The sequence below is a fragment of the Melospiza melodia genome, chromosome 3 (assembly GCF_035770615.1).
Source record: "Melospiza melodia melodia isolate bMelMel2 chromosome 3, bMelMel2.pri, whole genome shotgun sequence".
Lineage (NCBI taxonomy): Eukaryota > Metazoa > Chordata > Aves > Passeriformes > Passerellidae > Melospiza > Melospiza melodia.
This window is the reverse complement of record NC_086196.1, coordinates 59,196,389-59,217,275: the sequence shown is the minus strand read 5'-3', so window position 1 is coordinate 59,217,275 and position 20,887 is coordinate 59,196,389. Positions and strand designations below refer to the sequence as shown.

Genomic DNA, 20,887 nt, shown 5'->3' with positions numbered 1-20,887 from the left:
TGAGTCAGTGGGTATTGTTTTGCTTGATTATTGTTTTTCCCCCATTATGTGATATTTCTTCCCTGTTTATGACAGTGATATGATTTCCAGAAAGCAGCATACCTAATATCAACTGGGTTTTAGCAGTGCTATAGTCATCCTACTGTGCATGGGTGCTTCTTGCTAGTTTCAGTGATTCCATTAAGACTAATTTCTATTACATGTACAATAAGTAAAGCATATACTCTCCCAGATTAATGTGGCATTATTTAATCCCTGAAGCTCTGGTGTTGAGCTGTATGTCATCACCAGTGTTTCTTGTTAGAATTTGCAGCCTGCCTCATTCATTGTTCTCCCTATTTAAGCTATACTATTAACTGATAAAACATAAACTTCCTGGTGGTTATACACAGCCTTCTAGGGAGTTGCACAATACTTAGTATTTATTGTGGGGGTTTTTTTCTAGTAGTATCTATTAGTTAGCAACATGCTTAATACCATGCCTTTTCCAACAATTCTAGCACCTCAGAGTCCATCATTTATGCTGGGAAGTTTTGGAGAAACGTTGTTACTAATATTAAATGACTGAGATATGCTCAATCTACTCAGACTGACTAACTGATGAAAGTAGCAACAGCACTAGAATTGGGGGTGTGGGGGGAGGAAGCAGAAATAAGGTGTAACCAGTGATTGATTTCTAATTTTTTTGAAAAAAAAAAATCAATATGCAAAAGCATTATTTTAAAATGCAGGGATGAGTGATAACATGAAACAACTCTAACTAATAAACTTTTTAGATTCTGCTTTGTATGTTTATTTTTCATTAAATGTAGGGATGGTTGCGACTATGTTGTTGTGGTTCAGTCAACATTTATTTCTATCTGGTTTTCATATACAAAGGCATCAGGATGCCAGAAAATAAACTGTTAACGGAGAATTAACTTCTTTGGCACGCTTTCATACTTATCTTCCAAATTAAAGAAAATGAAATGGGCAGAAGCAGAGTGTAGATTACCTCCTTTTTGTCAAAAATTGTGGGAATTTGAAAATTAATAATAAAAAAGGGAACAGATGCAGTAACATGCCAGAGGGAGATTAATGTGGAGAGTAAAATCTGTGAGCAACAAAACTGAAGCAAACTGAATCAGTGGGAGGTGGTTGTACAATCAAAATCAGGATAAAAGAGAAATTACAAACAACCCTGCACTTGTCAAAGTAGTAGTAATGAAATCCTGACTCTGCCAGCAGCGAGAACCTGTGTTAGCACTTTGGGGTAAGGCCGGGAGCCGGGTGCCAGGTAGGAGGGCAGCGCGAGGCTGCTGGGCGGCAGCCATCGCGTGTGGAACAGATGGCGGGGAAAGCTGGCCGGGGAGGGGCTCCTTCGCACAGCTAATCAGACAGTAACGGATAGGGCAGCTGGGAGGACTGACCACCGCCAGGCGAGCGGCGGGGTAGCCGCAGCCGTGCGCGATGTGTGCAGTGGTGTGCCCGCCGGCCGCACGCCAGACCTTCCAAGGTCTTTTCGGTGCCCAAGTTGGGAGGCGGGCGGGGACGGGCCCTCGGCGGCCTCCGCGGCGTCGAGCGCGTCCCGCCGGCGGCATCGCGCCCCCTCCTTGCTCAGAAACGCGGGGCTTTGCCCTCGGCCCTGCCCTGTGCCGAGGTTGCGTGGTTTCGTGCCTTGCCGTACCGGTACGGCGAACGGGAATGTGGCGAGGGACAGAAATGCGAAAGCACGTGGGTCCTGGGCCTGATCCGGGAAAGCGATAAGGAAACTTTGCTCCCGTGGAAAGGCGGGAGAGCCGTAGGTCGGCACCTTCCCACAGGGCTGGGCCCCTCCAATGGATGGAACCCGTTTTCTGGTGTTTTATTTTCGCTCGGAGGAGGCAGTTCCCTGCTCCTAAATGAGAGCTTGAGAGGGATGAATGGAAGTCCGAGCCTTCTGATCCTGAGACATGAATAATTTGACTCACGTAAAAAGTAAAGATCAATAGGATTACTTGTGCAAGTAAGAGGTAGTCATGTGTGAGAGGATTGCGAGGTCATGCCCGGTGTTGATGACTGTCAGCTTGAAAGAGAAATGAACAAAATTTTATCGAGGAAAAGGGGGAAGTAAAATCATTACCTATTACTACCTGTGTTTGTTTGATCGGGATATGTGATACTCTTTTAGACAATTTGAACCAAAAAAACCCAAAGTGTCCTGCACCTGCTTTTTGAACTTGTGTATCCTGTCTGCAGAAGGTTTATAGTTTGGCTCAATTATCCATTTTGAGCAGGGAGGGGAGGAAACATTACAGGGATTTGAAATAGGTAGTATAACATAGCCATATGCTATTTATGCAGCAGTTTCTGAAATAAATCTAATTTGGTGCTGTCAAAAAAAATTAGACTTATTTGCTATAGCAGCACATTAGTAAATGATTGTGGTAGCTTTGAAAGTTGTCATTCACTCTGCTTTACTTGCAACTGAATCTTGTAGAGCCTTTTTTTTGTTCCCCCTTCCTTTTCCCCTGAGCAGTTCCGTAAAATCTGAGTTCTTTGTCCTGCAGCTGTAGAAACTGCAAATATTTTCACTACTGAAAAGAAGGGCTTGCTTTAAGGGAATTGAAGAAGGAGGTGGAAGAAAGAATAGCCTCTATTGTTAACAATCATATGAATGCATATGTGGAAAAATCAATAAAGTGGTGGGGGATAAATTTTTCCCTTGCCTACAGGTTTTCATAGTGCAGCTGAAATTGTTTATCTGATTATACAGCATGTAGATAAATTAGCTGTTCTGCGTTATTATAGAAGGTAAAATATTTTACCTGCCACGATAAGACCATATGCTGCTTTATGAAGACTGATACTGAGTGATTTGAAATAAATCGGTTCTGTCGTCTTCTGGCAGGGCGTTGTAAAATTTTCTAAGCTGATACACTTTGTGTCAAGATAACACACAATTATTTAGATATCATTTTATTTAATATTTAAACATATTTAAGTGATTGTACAAACATGTAAAGGCCATTGATAAATTTTATAAGGGAAGGAAAGGAAATGTAATGAAGGAGTAAAGAACAAATACAAAATCGTGTTAATTTTGAACATTAAGTGTTTATAAATTACTATTAATTTTAAATTAGTTTTAACATGGTTTACAATTGTATTTATTGTCCTACAATAAATATTTCTTAAGCAAAAGACAATAATACATGTTCAGATTTTAGTATTAGATTCATCTAAATTTTTTTTCACGGCATTTAAACTGCAACTGGTCACATCAATGATCACATCAGGTTGTTGAGGCAGCCAAATTGCTACTGCATGTAGAGTGTGGTTCAGGAGCAGTGACAATACTTAAAGTGCTTTGGAGCGAGTGTGAATTCAGATGAAACACTGAAGAGACTAACTGCTGCAGAAAACAAACATCTTTATAAGGTCTTTGTTTTGAGCAGTTATTATTCAGCACTAACAGTAATAAGTTCATGAGTGTGTATCAAATATTTACTTTGGTCTCATTCAAATTAGGTATTTTATTTGTGTGACTAATGACAACAGGATAATGATTTATTTTTTTTGAACGAAAGAAGTCTTTCAGATACATGTATTCAAGGCTGCTGGATTTTTTGCTGAATTTGCTACTGGAAAAAATGGTTCTGATTTTTATAATTATTTCTGACTTGTTCTAAAGCTTTTCTCTCAAGTACATCGAAAGCCTGTTTTTACAATAAGCTAAAATGTACTTTTTCTGTCAGCATTTGGTATTTGTGAACTTCAACAATTTTAAAAGCTGTCTTGTGCTTTCAGAAGTATATTCAGAGTTGTTTATTTTGTGCAGTCACAGCAGTTGATTTGTGGGTATTTTTCCTTTACTGTGCAAAATTCTTCTCCTTAGGTTCTTGCCTAGAAAAAAAATTCAACAGAGAACCCAAAAGGTTGTCAGCTGGAGACTTTATCCAACTTCACATTGAAGAGCATCAACCTGTAGGTTGTCATTGCTGGAGAAAGTAGCTGGTGGATGGAAGGAGGAAGAAAAAGAAATGACCTGAGCACGGCAGCCTCGGCCGCCCGGCTGCTCTCCTTGCCCAGCGCTCGTGCAGCGCCCTTGTGCTCGGGCAGGAGAGCCTGAGCTGGACGTGCCCGTCCTGAGCGAGCAGATGAGCTGCTGCCGGCTGCCTGACAGGGCTCAACTCCTCGCCCTGGCTGAGCTGGCAGCATGGCAAGGTCAATAGTGTGCTGCTCTTGGTTGCCCCTGTGGATTTGGTGGTTTGCATGTCAAAGTAGAGTTTTGTAGCAATAGGAGCAAATTTTCACGATTAGCTTCTCCCTGTTGGTCAGTTGGCTTCTGCAGGACTTAAATCACTGTGGAGTTAAAGTGTCTCTGTAGTCAGGTGGGACACTGCTGCATCCTCTTTTTGTACCAGGGTTCCTCTTCTATTTCCAGTGCATCTGTTCACCTGTATCTGGTTTCCCATGGAAGAAGACCATGGCGTAAGAAATTACTTCCTTGCAAATGCAGGGACTAATCCCCATAGAAGTGATAGATCAGTATTAAGATTTTATTCAGCTAAACTTAGGCAGTATTTGTCAATGCAATTTTCATTGAAGTGAAATTCAGACCTAATGTAAGTACAAATGCAATTCTGCTAATGAGATTGGATTACCTCCTGGATTTGATCCAGAAAACTTCACTTTAAATTCATTTTTGGTAAAGAGGTAGTAAAATGGGTGGTTTATTGTAAATGTGTACAAAACTTCAAATATTTATTTTTTAGTATTGTATTTATCTTGTGAAGGGTTATCTTTTTTTTGAAGGATACCAAGGTGTGCTGTGAAATTGAAGTTATTTCTTGTTTTAGAAGAATGAGACTGTCAAGGAGGTTAGTTAATAATTCAGGAATTTTTGCTTATTAGAGTCTATTCCTGAAAAGAAATATGGACACAGGAATTGCTAAAAATAATGTATCCTGTTAACAATAAGAATTTAGTTTCAGCCTGTCTTTACAATTTGCCTCAATGTGGAAGACAGTATTCTAACAAAGAGTTGCATATGTGTGTTCTACAAGGCTTGAAAACAAGAAAAGAATATTAAGGATTTTTTTCTTTAAATAGTGTTGCATTTGAAACATCAGTAGGTAAAGAAAAAAAAAAGCTGCAGATTAAATAATTTTAAATGAGTGCTCTTGACCACTTTGAGGTTTTACTGTAAACTTACTCATTCAACTGTTCCCATTTTCTCTTTGTATTTTTAGTCAATATCTCTGTTACATAGAGTCAGAGTCAAGCCTTCATTTATTATTTTATTTATAATATTTTTATTAGCCTTTTCCACTTCTTCATATAGCTCTGCAAAGTCTTTCTCAGATTGTGCTAGCCCTAGCAAGAAGGAGCAGATAAATGTATTTGAAGAAAAACGCGTTAGCTGTTGGAGTTAACAAATAATGATTAAAAGCTATTCTTTTGCTTCTTACTATTTCTCCTATACCCCAAACTGATCTTCACAAATACAGGACTGTAAAGAACTTCATCTGCTGCTGGTTAGCAGAAGTGGATTTAAATCTACACCGACAGTTCATTTGACAATGACCTTGAGGGGCTTTGCTTCTTGAAGAAGAAAGCAGAAGCTTGCGGTAAACAAAGTTCACTTCTGACAGATGGATTGAATGACAGAAAGGTTGCGAGTGCCAGAATAGCCCTGGCAGAGGAGGAAATGTTCAGTGGAATCCAACAGGAGAGGAGGTGTGAACAGGTGCAGGGTTGCTGACGGAAGGGGAACCAGATGGAAGGAGCCAGAGCCAGTTTATTTAAAGGAAAAGGCAGAAAACACTGAAAGGCTGTGCGATCAGTGGCTAAAAGTGTGCATGGAAGAAGGTAAAAATTCACAAAGCAAAACTGCACAGTGGGATATCTAGCACTTAGCATAATGGTAGTAATTTGTGAGTTTCGTTTTAAAGTTGCTATTGAAATATGTTTCTTCCTTACTCTTGACAGCATAAAGAAAAGATTTATAACCTGTCCAAAAGGGAAAAAAACCGCAAAAAACCTAACAAAACCACCACCAAAAACTTCAACTGTTATGCTCCCTGTCCATTATTTCTAATATTGCAGGCATCTAATACTGCAGGCAGTTACAATCGGGATAATATTAAAATTATGCCACAGCTGAACAAATGAATAAAAGGCATATAAGGCTGGATTTTTTATTTTTTTAATTCACTTGTTTGTATCTAGCTCTTGTGACATGTGGGCAGATGAGCATGGTTTTCATTAGGATGTTTTTGTAAGATCTAGAGCAAATCAACAATAGTCAAGTACAGTGTAATGTTAGCACAGTATTTCTCATCTCTTTTGCTTTTGGTCATAAGTCTGTCAGTTTGCTGGAATGTGTGGTAGCTTGCTGTAGGATGGGGTAGAAATCTAGCTTACCCTAGATCAAATTCCCTGAAAATCAAATATTGTCTTTCAAATTGTCATCCTGAAGAAATGCTTTGTTCTGTCAAACGATTCTGCTTCTTCCCAAGCTGTTCTTGTGAGGCTTGGTCCTTTGGAGGCAGGAAAAAAAACATTCCTTAACTTCTTCTCAATTTCAGCAATAGTAGGGGATAATTATCACCTTGCACATATCAGGCCTGTGGCACCTTAAGTGCAGGTTGTGTGTCCATACCTGCCGTGTGAGAAATGCAGGTAAGTGTGGAGCAGTCACTCCCAGTGCATCTGTGATCGACTGGATCGTTCAGCTGTGCTGGGCTGATCTGGATCAGGTGTGAGCACACAGGCACTTTCCTTTTTAATTAGCTAGAGCATGCAACGCCGTGTTTGTGCTGACTTTATGCCAGCTGCAGGAAGGACAGATGATACCTGATTCAGCATAAAGCTTGCTGGTACAAAGTTAACGTACCAAAAACATTGGGTTTTTGAACAAATTTAAATTGGCAGAGTGAGTTCATAGCAGATCAGGTCTCTGCATCATTTAGCTGCATCATTTTTTGATTCAATGGTAGGAGCCTGATGGTTGGATTTACTGTATTAACAAGCTGGCCTTGAAGTACAGAGTCACAGTTATCTGAACCTGGTCTGAGCCTATGCTGTTGCTGAAAAGCAAGTCCCTAGAGTGGCAATATAGGGATATGTTTGGCCACATTTGCCAGGTCCTTGCTTCTGCTGCCACTGAAGACAGGCACCTGTGTGATCAGGTTATTCAGGGAATTATTCAGATGGAAAAAGAATAATTTCTTGAAGAATAGGTTTTGTCAGTGCTCATTTTAAGAGGATGAAAAGAAGGACCACACCTCTTATATTGACATTGTCTGCCTTAAATGTGTCCTGAAGCTGCATTGTAAGAGGCTGCTGGTGCCAAATTCAAGAATCACCATAAATCAAGAAAATTACTCCTTTTTTAAATACAGGGAAAATAATTGGTGTAAATTTGTTTATACAAAACACATACCTGTAAAAATCTTCTGTGTTAAGCAATTATTTCAACATACAGTTATTTGTAAAAGTAGCTTGTGGAACAAAGAATATTCTAGAGAAACGTGCAATATTGGAAGTGCTCAGGCTATGTACTAAGACTTCACAGAGATCACTTCTCTCTATGCTGTATTTAACTGTGTGTTTCTATAGGGACTTAGGAGCCAAATACTTCACAATCTGATGGTAATAGTCATGAGAGAATGGATATTTACTTACAAGCCTCATATCTTGATGGCAAATCTTATAAATGTGCCAGAAAATTCAGATTTTGATTCCAAGTCAGTATGTTTGACCTAATATGAAATGTTAATTACTGTTAGAGGCACTTTTTTCTTCTCTAACATTGAAATAGAGGAAAGCTATTGATAATAATTGGTTGTGACTTGAAATACAGAGGACTATTGAGATTGAAGAGAACTTATTGAGGAACTGGTGGTTTTCTGGGTATATCTTGATGGCTATAATGCCAAAAGAGTAAAGTCATGTTATAGGCTAGGTGTTTGCAAATTCTTACTGTTATGTTGAATGTAAAGTAAGAAATCCAGTCCTTTCATTTTGTTAACTGACCTCACAGATAGAAGTAGAGATGTAGAAATTAACTGTGTTCAAGGTTCTTTAATTCATAGAAACTCCCATAGCAGTAACACTCTGTGTTACTGTATGTCTGTTCCTGTGGTCCTAGATTTTCATCTTTCTCATGCCTACCTATACCTCCAGTTAGATGTAATAACTTCTAAGTACATTTTGAGTATGGTGAGCAAGAATAGGAATTTTTTTCACTTGCAGTCATTAATGTATAGTTTCTCCTGATGCCTCAGTAAGGCTTAAAGGGCAAAGTGGAAATTTTGGACTGAAGTGTTTAATTGTTTCTGTAGACTTCTTGTTATTATATAAAGTGGAAATACATATAGAAGTTATAAAGCAGTTCCCGTGGTGTGGCTGCATCCTAAATAGAGAGTTATGGGGAAAAAAAAATCAGTGGGTACAAGAAAATCATATGCACTGTCTTCTGTTTCAGCAAAATTTAAATTCGTATTACTTGAACTCTGGGAATGGGGATACAGGTGACAAGTTGTCTCTTGATGAGGTTGGGAATCTGTATAGAGCTTAACCTTTTCTTTTATTGCCCCCCCCAAAAGTGTTTCTTATTATTTGAAGTGTTTTTATGAAACAGTAGTAGCAGCCTGGAAGAGTTGTTTTTTTCAGTCTTTCATCTCAAGTAGGGTAGTGAAATTTCATTTAGTTTCATTAACATACTTTAAATGTATTTCTACTTTCAAGTTATTTCTGTAGCACCTTCGAACTTCTTAAATCTATATTTGAAGAGCTGGATCAATTTAAATGCTGAATTTTTCACCCCTTGACCTTTACATTACTTTTCTAATTGCATTTAATGCTTCTCATGGTTCTCATTGCTTCTCATGGTTATGAGAAGAAAGCCCTGACATGTCATTATTTTAGGAAACTGTATTTCTCAAGTAATACATGAAACAAGATTTAAGTTTCGTTTGTTTTGTTGGGTTTTTTTGAGCCTCAGTTCTCATGAATAGGCCCACATGTGTCCTGAGAAATGATGCAGTCCTTCGAATTCGCCAGTTAATTTAATAGTTGGGTTTCTTCAAAATTTGACCATGCAAATATAGATTTTACTGAAGCTCACCAAACACAGTGTGCTGGCTGGGGCAGTTTCCAGAAACTTGAGCTTTCTGCTGAGAAGACCTGGCAGCAACTCCAGAATCAGCATCCAGTCAGCTCCCAGAAACTGACAAAAAGAGCAACTCAGTGGGTAATTCCCTCAATGGGATACAGGAAGGGCAATTTTTCAGCTCCTTGGAAAGGTTTAAAGAAATGACCTGATCATGATGCTTTTAAAAGATACTTCTACATAATTCTTGAGGAAGCCTGAACTCATATGTATGTTTTAAGTTATTTTTTGCAATAAGAACATTCATTTCATGCCTTTCTTTTGCCTTGTAAGAACACTAAGAGCCATAAAATTCAATCCACACAAGCACTGAAAAAATCAAAACCTTTATTACAAAAATTCAGATGGCAAAAAAAACCCTACAGTGTTTAATAAGAGGAAACCACTAAACACTGTCCAGCTAAGTCCTCATTCAGAGCAACTGTAGCTATTAACAAGGTCCTGTTAGATGAAAATTCATAGGCCTTACAAAAGAGGATAACCAAAACAGTCAGTGCTAAACAAAGGTTGCTGGAAGGCTGATTTAAAGGAAAGGGAGAAATCTTGTGACCCTGAGCCTTCTTACTGAGTTGATGTTCTAGAACTCTGTCAATTTAGAAGGTGTGGAAAGCAATAATTTTGAATCATAGCTGCATTTAAAACCAGCATGTACCTGTTTACCTGCAGAATTACAGGTCTTACTGTGTTGCATTTTCTTACTTAAATGTTTGAAAATACTAAGATTGGATAGCATATGATAAAACTCAGTAAACACATTCTCTTTTGTAAATAGCTGAATGGGGTACTGCAGTGCTGTTAAATTGAAAGGCTGGTCTGAAAGGAGTTGTAGAAGTTTTACATTAATAGAGAGAATTATTTAATACTATTCCTGGGGAGAATGACTTCTTGGTAAATTGGAGGTTTTTTCCATGTTTGCAGCCCAACCTTTAGACTTGTCTGCTAACCTGAAAAAATAAAAAAATGAGCCCTTATTCTTCTATGTATGACATACATACAAAGATACATTAAAAATACAGGGGAAAGAAGTTTTTGAAGTGTGATCTTATTTTGTATACCGTCTCTTATGACCTTTATCATTGTGAGTTTTGAATAGTGTCTGGTAATAAAGTTAGAGATAGCAAAAATTTTCTCATGTGTCCCTTTTCCCCTTAGAGAATAAGTCAGGTATTGTGACATCTTGTTTCAGCTTTTATACTTTTTTTTCCTTTTTATCATGAATGTGTGGTTTGTTTGGTTGGGTTTTTCTCCTCCTATAGCCTGAGAGAAGAGCAAGGATATGCTCTAATTTTCCATTCTTCCTTTGACACTTGCAGCTGAAATAATAAGATAAAAGAGCCTATGAGAAGGTGATTCAGAAAGCTACTTGTAATGGACAGTCCACTAGACCTGTATTGTGGAAAGTTTGCAAGGCAGACTGCATAAAACACTGCTGAACCTTTGAACCCAAAGTTATTTGGTCTTCAGGACTTCTAATACATGTAGTCTTTCAAGTCCTACTTTCAAGAGTTTTAATTGATTTGAGTGACTTCATGCAAGATTTTGCTAAAGGTACTGGGAATAAAATGCTTGGGTAACTCTTTAAAACTTTTCAGTTTGGTAGAGAATCTTCTGCTATACATTTATTTTCAAAAATACTGGGAGAGAAAGCTCATTTCCTCTGAAAGAGCTACAGGAGCCTTCAGCAGAGTCCTTTCTCTCTTCTGAGGTAATTTGTTGTGCAGTGGCTCACAGTGCTGGCCCACTTGGCTACATGTTACCTAGGGAAGAGGTCTGTTCTGGACCACTGAGGCATGTGGTAAAAGCATCAGCGTTAAACTTGACTGACCCTCCTGCTGCCCAAGTCTGTGGGTGCAGAGTTCCAGGACTGGTCATCATTTAGACAAGTCTTGTTAGTTCAGATAGCTCAAGCATTTGGAGCACTAAATGCTGGCTACTCCTTAATGGTTTATGAAGTTCAGGTTAAAACAAGCATATATGAAAGCTAAAATGCTTTATTGTTGTATTTTGAACTGTCATTAATGTGAAATGAAGATGTCAAAGTAATGCCATGATAACCTCTTGTGTATCACTGAACTGAGATAATTGCTAGAGTATTTTAATTTGTCCAGTTAAGTTCACAGTCCTTACTAATGGATCCATTAGCTTTTTTAAAAATGCCACATGTTGATCTCATGGAAAAATCAAATAGTCAATATAGGAAGCATGGTTGCTTCAAATTGTAGTTGCTTTGCCAGAAGAAATACTGGCAGCTTCCAGTCAGAGGCCTAATTCTACATTAAGAATCATCCTGCTTTTTTATTTTTATATTTTTACTGTTACCAAACTGAAAAGACTCCTTCAGAAATACGTACTCTTAAACTGTGTAGTGCAATTCAAACTTTTGTCAATCCAAGTTCTGTTTTTTCCTAGTCAAAAATAGATGAACTTTTAGTTATGTCAAATATGACTTTTATGTCACTAGTCTTTACATACTTCCTTTTTCTTTACTGCAAAACCCTTTGGCAGAGAGTGGACTTCTCTTGTAAATGGATCTGTGATCCAATTTTTGTTTGTTAGTGGTGAGAAAGATGTTTTGATTTGGGGGCTTATTTTGGTTTGGAGTTTTATTTGGTTTTTTATAATTAAGTTTGATGGCTCAAATTCAGTCAGCATACCTTCATGTTAGTTTTGAGATCAAAGTGAATTTTCACTTTGAATTTTTCACTTTCAGTTGCAGCAAGGATTTTTTTTAAAGTTTGCCAGAGATGGCAATTTTCTTCCTCCTGTGCTATAAGCTACAGCTCACAGCGCCTTTTGTTTTGTCAAGAACATTTGAAAAGTGCTGCAAACCAATATTGAGTTCGTTGAGTTGTGCAAACCAGTTAAATGACTGGCTCTTGACAGCCCCAATGCAGGCTTAAAACAGGAGTTTAGAGCTAAAATCACTGTGGAAAACCTGTGCTTCAGAACAAGGCTCAAGGAGAGCTTGAGCTTTCTCCACAATTGAGTCTTTGGTCGTTTCTGACTTTGTTGCACAGAAGTGGAAGTTTCTGTGAGTTCCATGTGTCTGCTTTGGTAAAATTGATCAGTGCTGTGACCAATCACATGTGCATTTTAGTGTGTTTGGTGTTTTGCACTCAGTAGACTAGTGTTTGAATTTGAGTAGAGAATAGGCTGGTGCACTTAAACCACTCATCTCCTATATTTGACCTCTATAGATTAAGTTTTTTAAATTTCTGGAACAATTAATCTTTAGCTGTCATTTTTGATTCAGATATTACCTGTGTCATCAAAATTAGTCAGTTGTATCTTTGCTTTTCATTGCCTCTGTGCTTTCCATTAGTGAATATAAGAAATTCTGGAGTTTTTGTAGGAGGAGTCCTCTGACGTCTTTGCACTAATGCTGGAGGGACTAAGGACTGCTTCCTTCTGTATATAGTCCATAGATTTTCTTTTACTCTGAATTGTGAAATAATTGATTTAAGAAATTGCAATTGGACAGACTGTGTCAAAGCTTCTAGAACTCCTCCAGTATTTGTTGGTTGTAGCAGGAAAGTTACCAATAGATCCTAAAATCTCTTGGGCTGCCTTCTGCATGTGTTACAGTTTCTTTTTTTTTCTCTCCATATATGTATTGAGGAAATTTTTTGTTGGAGGGCAGAGAGATTGAACTTAGAGAGCAGGTTCAAGTCAAGGTGTAGATGAAGGATATACCACTCCATTTAAACAGATTTGGCTGCAGGATTTTTTGTTTTTGCTCCTGAGCAGTTCTAAGCACCTCAGATATTGCTCTGTGTGGCCTTGGATGTGCTTTAATTCCAAAATCTTTTAAGTCCCAAGAAGGTGCTTTTCGGTGTAAGAATTACCTGTTTTCCTAATTTTACCACTGAGCTTTTATCTGCTGTACAAATTCATCTTCAACCACCCCATCCACACTTCAGCCACAGGGCACTCACTACACATCCATGGTTTCTGAGCTCCTGCTAGCTTGCTCTGTGCAGTAAGTGGCACAGGTGAGTGTCTCTTTTGGATGGGTCCCCTACACAGGAGAGTGTTTCTGGGGGCAGTAGATTCTCCATTTATTTTGAACTTGCTGGTTAACATGAGATCATCAGGAGGGGCCCTAGCAGTGAGGAATGGACCTTCACAGGTTTGCCTTGGTAGCTTGGTAGCTTGCTGCATGCTGAAGGTTACCCCCAGCAGAAGGCCAGCCAGCCAGCTGTGTGCCAGATGACTGCACAGCACCCAACTGCACACAGCCATCTCACATGAGAACTATTAAATAAAATACTGTGCTACTGACACTTTCTTCCGCTGAAAGCATCAGAGGAATGTTAGAGATGCTGGTGGCTTGTTTTTCCTTTAGTTTTTTTAGCAATCCAGTGCTATAACAACTCTCTGAAGGTAAAATCATTTGTAAAATAAAGGGGTTTGCACAGACTGGTTTCCAGCACATGTGGGAAAAATATTCTTAGTAATGCTTTCCATATTTGGAGCTCACACTTAAAAATGATGGGAGCATCACTCCTTATGATAGCCCCAATATGATTACAGAGCAATTCTGAGAGTGATGTGATAAAGTGCTATTCAATATATGAAATTTCCTTTTAAAATGTGCTTTGTTTCCTTAACGCTCTAATATTTTTGCTATCTAAACGTATTTGCTGTCTTCCCTCAGAAGAAACTGCCTGTGATTTCCAAGGGAGTTTTGCCTAAGGTAGGGCTTGAAACATCAGGACCAGGAATTAGTGTAATGTGACCCACCATTTGTATTGCTTTGGGGTAAATTTGAGAGAGAAGATTTAACATTGTGTGTGTCATGCTGAGATATTGCAATATCTCGGATGGGTTATTAGGCACCAATCCAAAGGTTAAGTGCAGCAACCACATGAGATGTGGCTTTATCCTTACATGATCTGTGCCCATGTTCTGTTTTGTCGTCCTCTGAAATAGGTAATATCCCTAGAATAAAACATGTTTATAAGACTTTTTTGAAGCCTATCCCAAGCTATTAAATGTCATTTCAGTAGAAAGGTGTTTGCTCACGTAATTTGAAATCTAGAAATCAATCCTTGTATGTGTGGACTTACTGACGTTTTTAATGTGGATCCCAATGTGCACCAGATAAATATTCACGACCATTGGGAAAGTCTAGATCTCAATTTGCAGTTCAGGATCTTTTCTAATTTACATGCATATATCTTTTTGGGGTTTTATTTTCCATGCTCTTTTTGCTTGGCTTACATTAAATAAAATGCTTCAATGGAGTGTGGTAGTCTAGCATTTGTTTTGCCTCGGGAGTGGATTGCCCCATCTTGCGTATCTGGTCAAGTAAATTGCTCTCTTGCCTGCATACTTCAATAATAGTACTGGGCTTTAGACCTTCCTGTACAACCCCCCAGTGAGCAGAACCACAAGGGGCTGGGCCTGTGTGGTGCTAGCAGTCTACTCTATTGTCATGGATGCATTCATCTCCTATTTACATAAATTAATAGTTAAAACTTGTTTGGTTGCTCAAGAAAACTCATTAAGCTTTCAGAGTAGCTGTATCACGAGCACTGTGGCAATCGCTCCCATTGACTTATCTCCTGCTGATTCACTGGGAACCAGTCCATCTCGGGGTCAGGTCCCTAAGCTTCACTGCAGAATTAAACAAATAGCATTTAAAAGAAAATGCAAATAATATGTGCCGTGCAAAGTGAATGTTGGTAAGCTTCCTTATAAAAAAGAGGTCGTGATTAAAATTTTTGAAAATAAAATCCTATTTTTGTCTGCAGGGCTAATTTTCTCTCAAGAAATAGATCGTACTTTTTATCCATTTTCTGCTAGTCACTGGAGAATGTTTGACATTGTAAGAGAAAGGTCAGTTTGTATAACCTGAAGGAGGAGGAGAATGTTTAATGTGAAAAGCTTGGTCAGGTTTTTATTATTCTTATTTGAATGTTCTGCTTTACCCTTTTAATTTATCCTCTTCACTATACGATTTTTATTTTTCTTTATTTCCTATTTGTTTGTTTTTTTTGGTAGATTGGAGAAAGAGAACATTCAGCACAGCGTTAGCAATGAAGCAAAGGCCCGAGCCCTTCAGGCCCAGCAAAGAGAGCAGGAGCTGACACAGAAGATGCAGCAAATGGAGGCCCAGCATGAGAAAACTGGTAGGTGGTAGGGAAAGATTAGAGCCTGGGCACTCACTCACAAGCCAGGCCCACGCCTTACTGTGAAATGACATCAGGAACACCTGTAACCTTTGGCTGGCCGAAGGGAGCAGATGCTAACTACACCGGAGATTCCGAATTACATATTAGTTAGCGTTTAAAAGAGAAAATGGAAAGTATTGCCCACTGTCTGTTGATTTCAGAGTGCTGCTCTCACATCTGCTGCACCATCTGGATTATGAGTTTATTTACCTGTGTTCAAGAAACGTAAAGCTGAGAGAGACCACAACAAAGTAGAAAAACAAAGGGCTTGTTTTTGGCTGGATTTTCAGGCACACATGTTATATAAAGAAAATAGCATCAGAAGCTCTGCGGGAAATGCTCTGAGCTTACAGTTAAAGTCTCCTGAATAGCATTGAACAGTTCCCACAGTACACACATTATAGCTACTCTAAAAGCTTAATGAGTTTGCTTCGGCATCCAAACTGGAGAAAAGCTTTAGCCATTAATCGGTTCTTAATTCACTGTCGCAGCTGGATGTAATTCACTGGCTCCAAATTGATATGTTCCTTTATTTAATCTTTGCAGCCTCAAACATTTTTAGCATTACCATGTGCCTCCCCCACATCCTCAGTCTAGAAGAAAGATGTTTAATCCCTTGCATACTTCAGGTTCTCATAATAGGAGACTTCATTGCATTGACTTAGCCCATCAATAACATCTAACTTTAATCTGGAAGTAAAATGGGTTTTCCAAACAAACAAAAAAGAGCTTTTTGTATTATGAAGTACTATGCCAACAACATTAATAGAGGTGCATATTATAAATAAACAAAAAAAAAGGAATTTTTAAGAGATGAAATCTGTAACCCATGAGCATGGAAAAGAGGAGGAGTTTCAACTGTTAAAGAACATGATATATTTATGTGTTTACAAAATACCATATTTACCAACCAGTCATGCAATATTTCCAGGAAAACTATACAACATACATTAATTATAAGGGGTGTTGGATAATACGTAAGGTAGCAGGCATGCTATTCAATTTTCTGCCTTTTTTTAGTATTATCACAGTATCAGAGGACCTTCTCATGTGTTCAGGGAATGCAAACAGCTACATTATGGCTGCTGCCTACACTGTAGGAGAAGAAAAGAAGCTCTCAGAATAATTTTTTCCTCCTTTAGCCAGCACATCTGCATATGACCGTGTGTAATTTTTCACAAGAGAAATGTAATTTACCTTTCTGGTGCATAAATTGTCCCACTATACAAAAATGAAACAATATTATGTCTGGATCTGTTTTTATACATCTCTAGTAGAATTAGAGGGAGTTGAAAATTATAGTAATTTATAATGTATATAAAGAAAACCTTGTTTATTATGACCCTACACACATACAAGGAATTTGGGCAAGAGTGGTTATGCTTTCACCAATTTTAAAAGCAGAAATAAAAAAGAGATTATTTTGCAGTATCTCCCTTTTGAAAGAATAAAGATACCTGGATTCTAGGTCATGAGTTTAGGTGCAGTCCAAACTGGTAGTAACTGAAAATTACTTTATTGAAATGGTTTCATTTCAACTGTCACTGGGCAGTAAGTGTAAATCTTTTCATTTAAGAATAAAAATTACATTATTCATGTTAAGCTCAGGACACAGTAAATAAAAGAACTGCTGTTTTAAGCAGATATTGAAATGAGTCTACAGTGTGAGCATTTGGGTTGCTGGTGTATCCTCTGCACCAGTTGAGCAAGGAAAAGTCTGCTAAAGCATGGCTTGCCAATTTTATTCCTCCTAGAAATGTCAGTGAACTTCTAGCTAAAAAGCAAGCCCACCAGATTAGATATCTAGTCTGCACAGTGATTCTTCTCTTACAAGACCAGATTCAGTGGCAACATTGCTTTAACACTTCAGCTAATTCTGACATAGAGCCTTAATTTGGTAAGTGATGATGTCCAAGTAGCTGAAGTTTAAAAAACATTTCAAAATAGAAGGAACTGGAAGAAAGAAATTAAGAATATATAAAATTGTTTCTATGCTATCTACAAATTGATATAAATGTAATTTCATAGTATCACAATTTTGTGTTTTCTAGTAGAAGAATTGGATTCATTGCTGACCTCCCAGAATACATTCATAGCAAAATTAAAGGAAGAATGTTTTGTATTGGCAAAGAAGTTGGAACAAATGTCAGAAAAATACAGGTTAGTATATTTTTGTTAACCTGAGCCTTTTATTACTAGGACATGCTTCTTTATCTTTTTATTTGTATTTTAATATTTATTATTTTTCATTTTGTCCCAGGTATTACATATCATATCAATTAATATATGCCCCTTAAAAATTCAGTATAATATGCCCCTTAAGATTTTGTTTCTAACTAATAATTCAAATTTCTTGGACAATTCTAGTGTAAAAATTGCATAGTATTTTCTTCCTTGTGTTCATAATCTTAATATGAACGGTAGAAAATTGTTTCTACAATTCAAGTTTATCTGAAGTTATATGAAAAATGCTAAAGATTCAATAATCTCAAACTGTTGTGATTTTATTTATTTACTCTAGTACTCTTTTCACAGTACTACACTACACACTGGATATTGTCTATAAAATAATTGTCATCAAAATTGCTTGTCATTGAAGCTCTGATTCTGCTGCTGCTTTTTATCAATCAGTAGTAGATCTAAGTTCAAAGCCATTAAAACCTGAGGAAGAGAGCAACACCTGGAAGTAATAATAATTTAAAGAAATACAAAGCTGTGGAGGTGTCTTGTCAAAAGTTCTGTAAGACAGAAGTATCTTCTAAAGAAAACTCATTCTTCTAAAAAAGAATGAATTTTGTCATTCTTTAGCAGAAAAAATTTGATTTTACATTTTTAAGTATAAAAATAGTATCTGTTGAAATTTTATTGGGGGTTCATATTTAGAGTAGTAAACTGGACTTCAGTGGAGAGTTGGCATTCTGTAGCTTCTGTAAATTGAATGCAAAGTGAATTTGGTAATTAAGGCTAGTATTTATCTCATGGCAGATGGGAAGTAAGGAAAACACTCAGCAAAGGTAAAATTGGTTTTCAAGACAGAATTCTTCTGCTGGGTGGATTTAATCATCCTTTTGAGGTAATGTAGAGATTTAATCATCCTTTTGAGGTAATGTAGAAGAGGCAGAACTCACTCAGGGAGAGAGCTCATTTACCCCAGTACCCTCTTCCCAGGAATGGTCAAAGGAGAATTTAGGTAGATGACAGACAGACACACACATATATATATATGTCTGTAATAAATAAAATTTATGTTTCCCATGTGTACTGCCTCCACTGCCCATCCTACTTCCCACTGAATATAAAGTGTTGACTAGCTGTTAAGTGTCTGAAGTTTGGAGATGAATCCCATCCTGAGTGTTTGGGGAAGAAATGAGAAACTTGTGAGACTGTAAGCAGTATTCCCATGCAAGTGTTGTGAGGGATACTTGAGAGAGAAGCAAAGAGAATTTTTCCTCTGAAAAAGAAGAGCTCTTCTGCTAAAGTAATGCAAAATCTAAATGGATTCAAATCATATTATTATTCCAGCAATAAAAAAGCACACAGACTTTGTTGCTAGAGCTCACAGTCACAGACTAGTAACTGTAAAGGATGAAGGAAAGACAGAAAACATACTGTGAAAACACATTATTCTCTGAAAATAAATACTAGAGATTGCCAAGTGTTTCTCCACCTAGCAGCATTAGCTGACTATGTCGAGGACCTGAAAATGGGAAAAGGAGCCCTCTTGCATCTCCAGGAAGTGGTATTTTTTATACAAGAAACTGTAAGGAAGAATGCAGGAAAGTGGTTCTGAGAAGTGGTCCTAAAATAGCTTGAGCTTGCCTTCATTGGAGTGGGAGCTGCTGCAATCAGTTACAGGGATAGAGAAATAGGTAGAGACAAAAAAATAGAAGGTAAAAATGAGAACAGCAAGGTGGAACTGGAGGTGGTGGAAAATGACAGACTAATATAGATGGCTTCACAAAGTGATGTGATCAGGAGATCAGATGCAGAAAATTATTTTAGCCAAGTTCTAAATGCATGATGGGCACATATCCCTCAATAGCACCTCTCCAAAAGGCAGTCTTCAGCTCATTGTCACTGAATGTTGTGTAAAACCACATTATGGTACAGAATGCTGTAGTTTTGTCTTCTGCAAAAAAGCAATAATTTGGGGAAGATTTTATAACTTAGTTCTTATGTACATTAAAAAAGGCAGATCACAAAGCAACAGTGTACCCTATTTTCACAGAAAATACTTTTCCATTTTTTTCCATATTTTTGACATTACCATAAATCGAATTTTGGATCCAAATGTGTATTTTCTTGCTGTACTTCTGGAATCTTTGTGCCTTATTTTCCATGGGTTTAAGATATACCTGTGTGCTACCAATACCAGTATTTAATTGGTAGAACACTCAAGCTCTTTTAATAACAGATGCAATAGTAAGTTTTTTTAAATTTTATTTCGTTTGATAGGAAGTGCTCATTTGTAACAAAAGACATTTCAAATTTATCTGTGACAACTATGTATTTCTGCAATATCAGCTGAATGATCTGAATGGCACATATATTTTTATATTTAATGCAGGTTTTCTGAGAAATCTAAACTGAAGTTTTTGTGTTTATATGTAAGCTGGAACCATTTTTTGAGCTAGTCCCTACACAGAGAGGTGTCAGAAAGACAATGTCAGACAAATTATAAACCCCTCAAGCTGTGCAGAAACAAGATAGTGTCTGTGAAGGTTTTCGTATGCATAGGCATGTTTAAAAATATAGTCCTTTGTTGATTTCTTCTCTGTTTCTCTCTTGTTTTGTTCTTTTTTTCCCTCTGATTGTCACTGTCTGAGTTTCTAGGTTGTAGATTAATGCTTAACACTACCCACTGTGTATTTGTGATTTGCGTTTTGTAATTAAGGGGAACAATGGGAGTCCATTGGGTCTCGTTATATATAATGGTTGGTTTAATTTGTTTCACTTCTATCTTGTTAATTGTAAATTGATCATTAAGATTTGAATTCTAATCTGTCACCAGGGTTGTGAGTATTGAAGCTAGAGCAATGATCCTGGTTTTAATCACTGATGATGAGAAACAAATTTTATAATTTTGGTACATATTGCAGTTCATATATTTTAACACTGTATTTTATGGTGCTATAAATATTGTTAAATGACTTTTAGTGTAGTTTTACTGTTTGGACTATAATGTATAAATTATATTACTGGTTTGGCAACAGTAGGCATCCAACTGTGTGAGTTTAATTGAAGTAAAGAACACATACCCGGCTGAACTATTTTCCTGCCTGTTTGGTTGACTGCAGTCGTTGCACTCAATACCAGGAGTGAAATGTTTGTTGAAGGTAGCTGTATGAAGATGGGGAACAGTCTGTCTGAAGATTTAGTCATTAAAATTAGATGCAATAATACTGCATCAGCAGAAAGTATTTTAGAGGATGTGTTTAATTTCTGTGCAAGTAAACAATTGGTTTTAAGAGCAGGAAAAAGCAGTGTTTAAAAAGCACTGAAATGAAAAAGCTAGTTCAGAGGAATAAATGCAGCATTGCCACCTTATTTTCAAAAATCAGCTTATCCTAAA

At 37.5% G+C, this 20,887-nt stretch overlaps 1 protein-coding gene across 8 annotated transcripts in view; it reads left to right on the top strand.

The window, feature by feature from the left end:
• Positions 1-20,887, top strand: part of SDCCAG8 (SHH signaling and ciliogenesis regulator SDCCAG8) — a 106,319-nt gene that overhangs the window by 43,423 nt on the left and 42,009 nt on the right. For all 8 annotated transcript variants that reach the window (XR_010027132.1, XM_063151933.1, XM_063151932.1 and 5 more), the window contains 2 exons: positions 15,146-15,273; positions 17,367-17,475. Coding sequence is in view for 7 of the 8 variants with exons in the window: in XM_063151933.1 (XP_063008003.1) it covers positions 15,146-15,273; positions 17,367-17,475 (237 nt within the window). In the remaining variant the exon portion in view is untranslated. The remainder of the gene's footprint in view (positions 1-15,145; positions 15,274-17,366; positions 17,476-20,887) is intronic.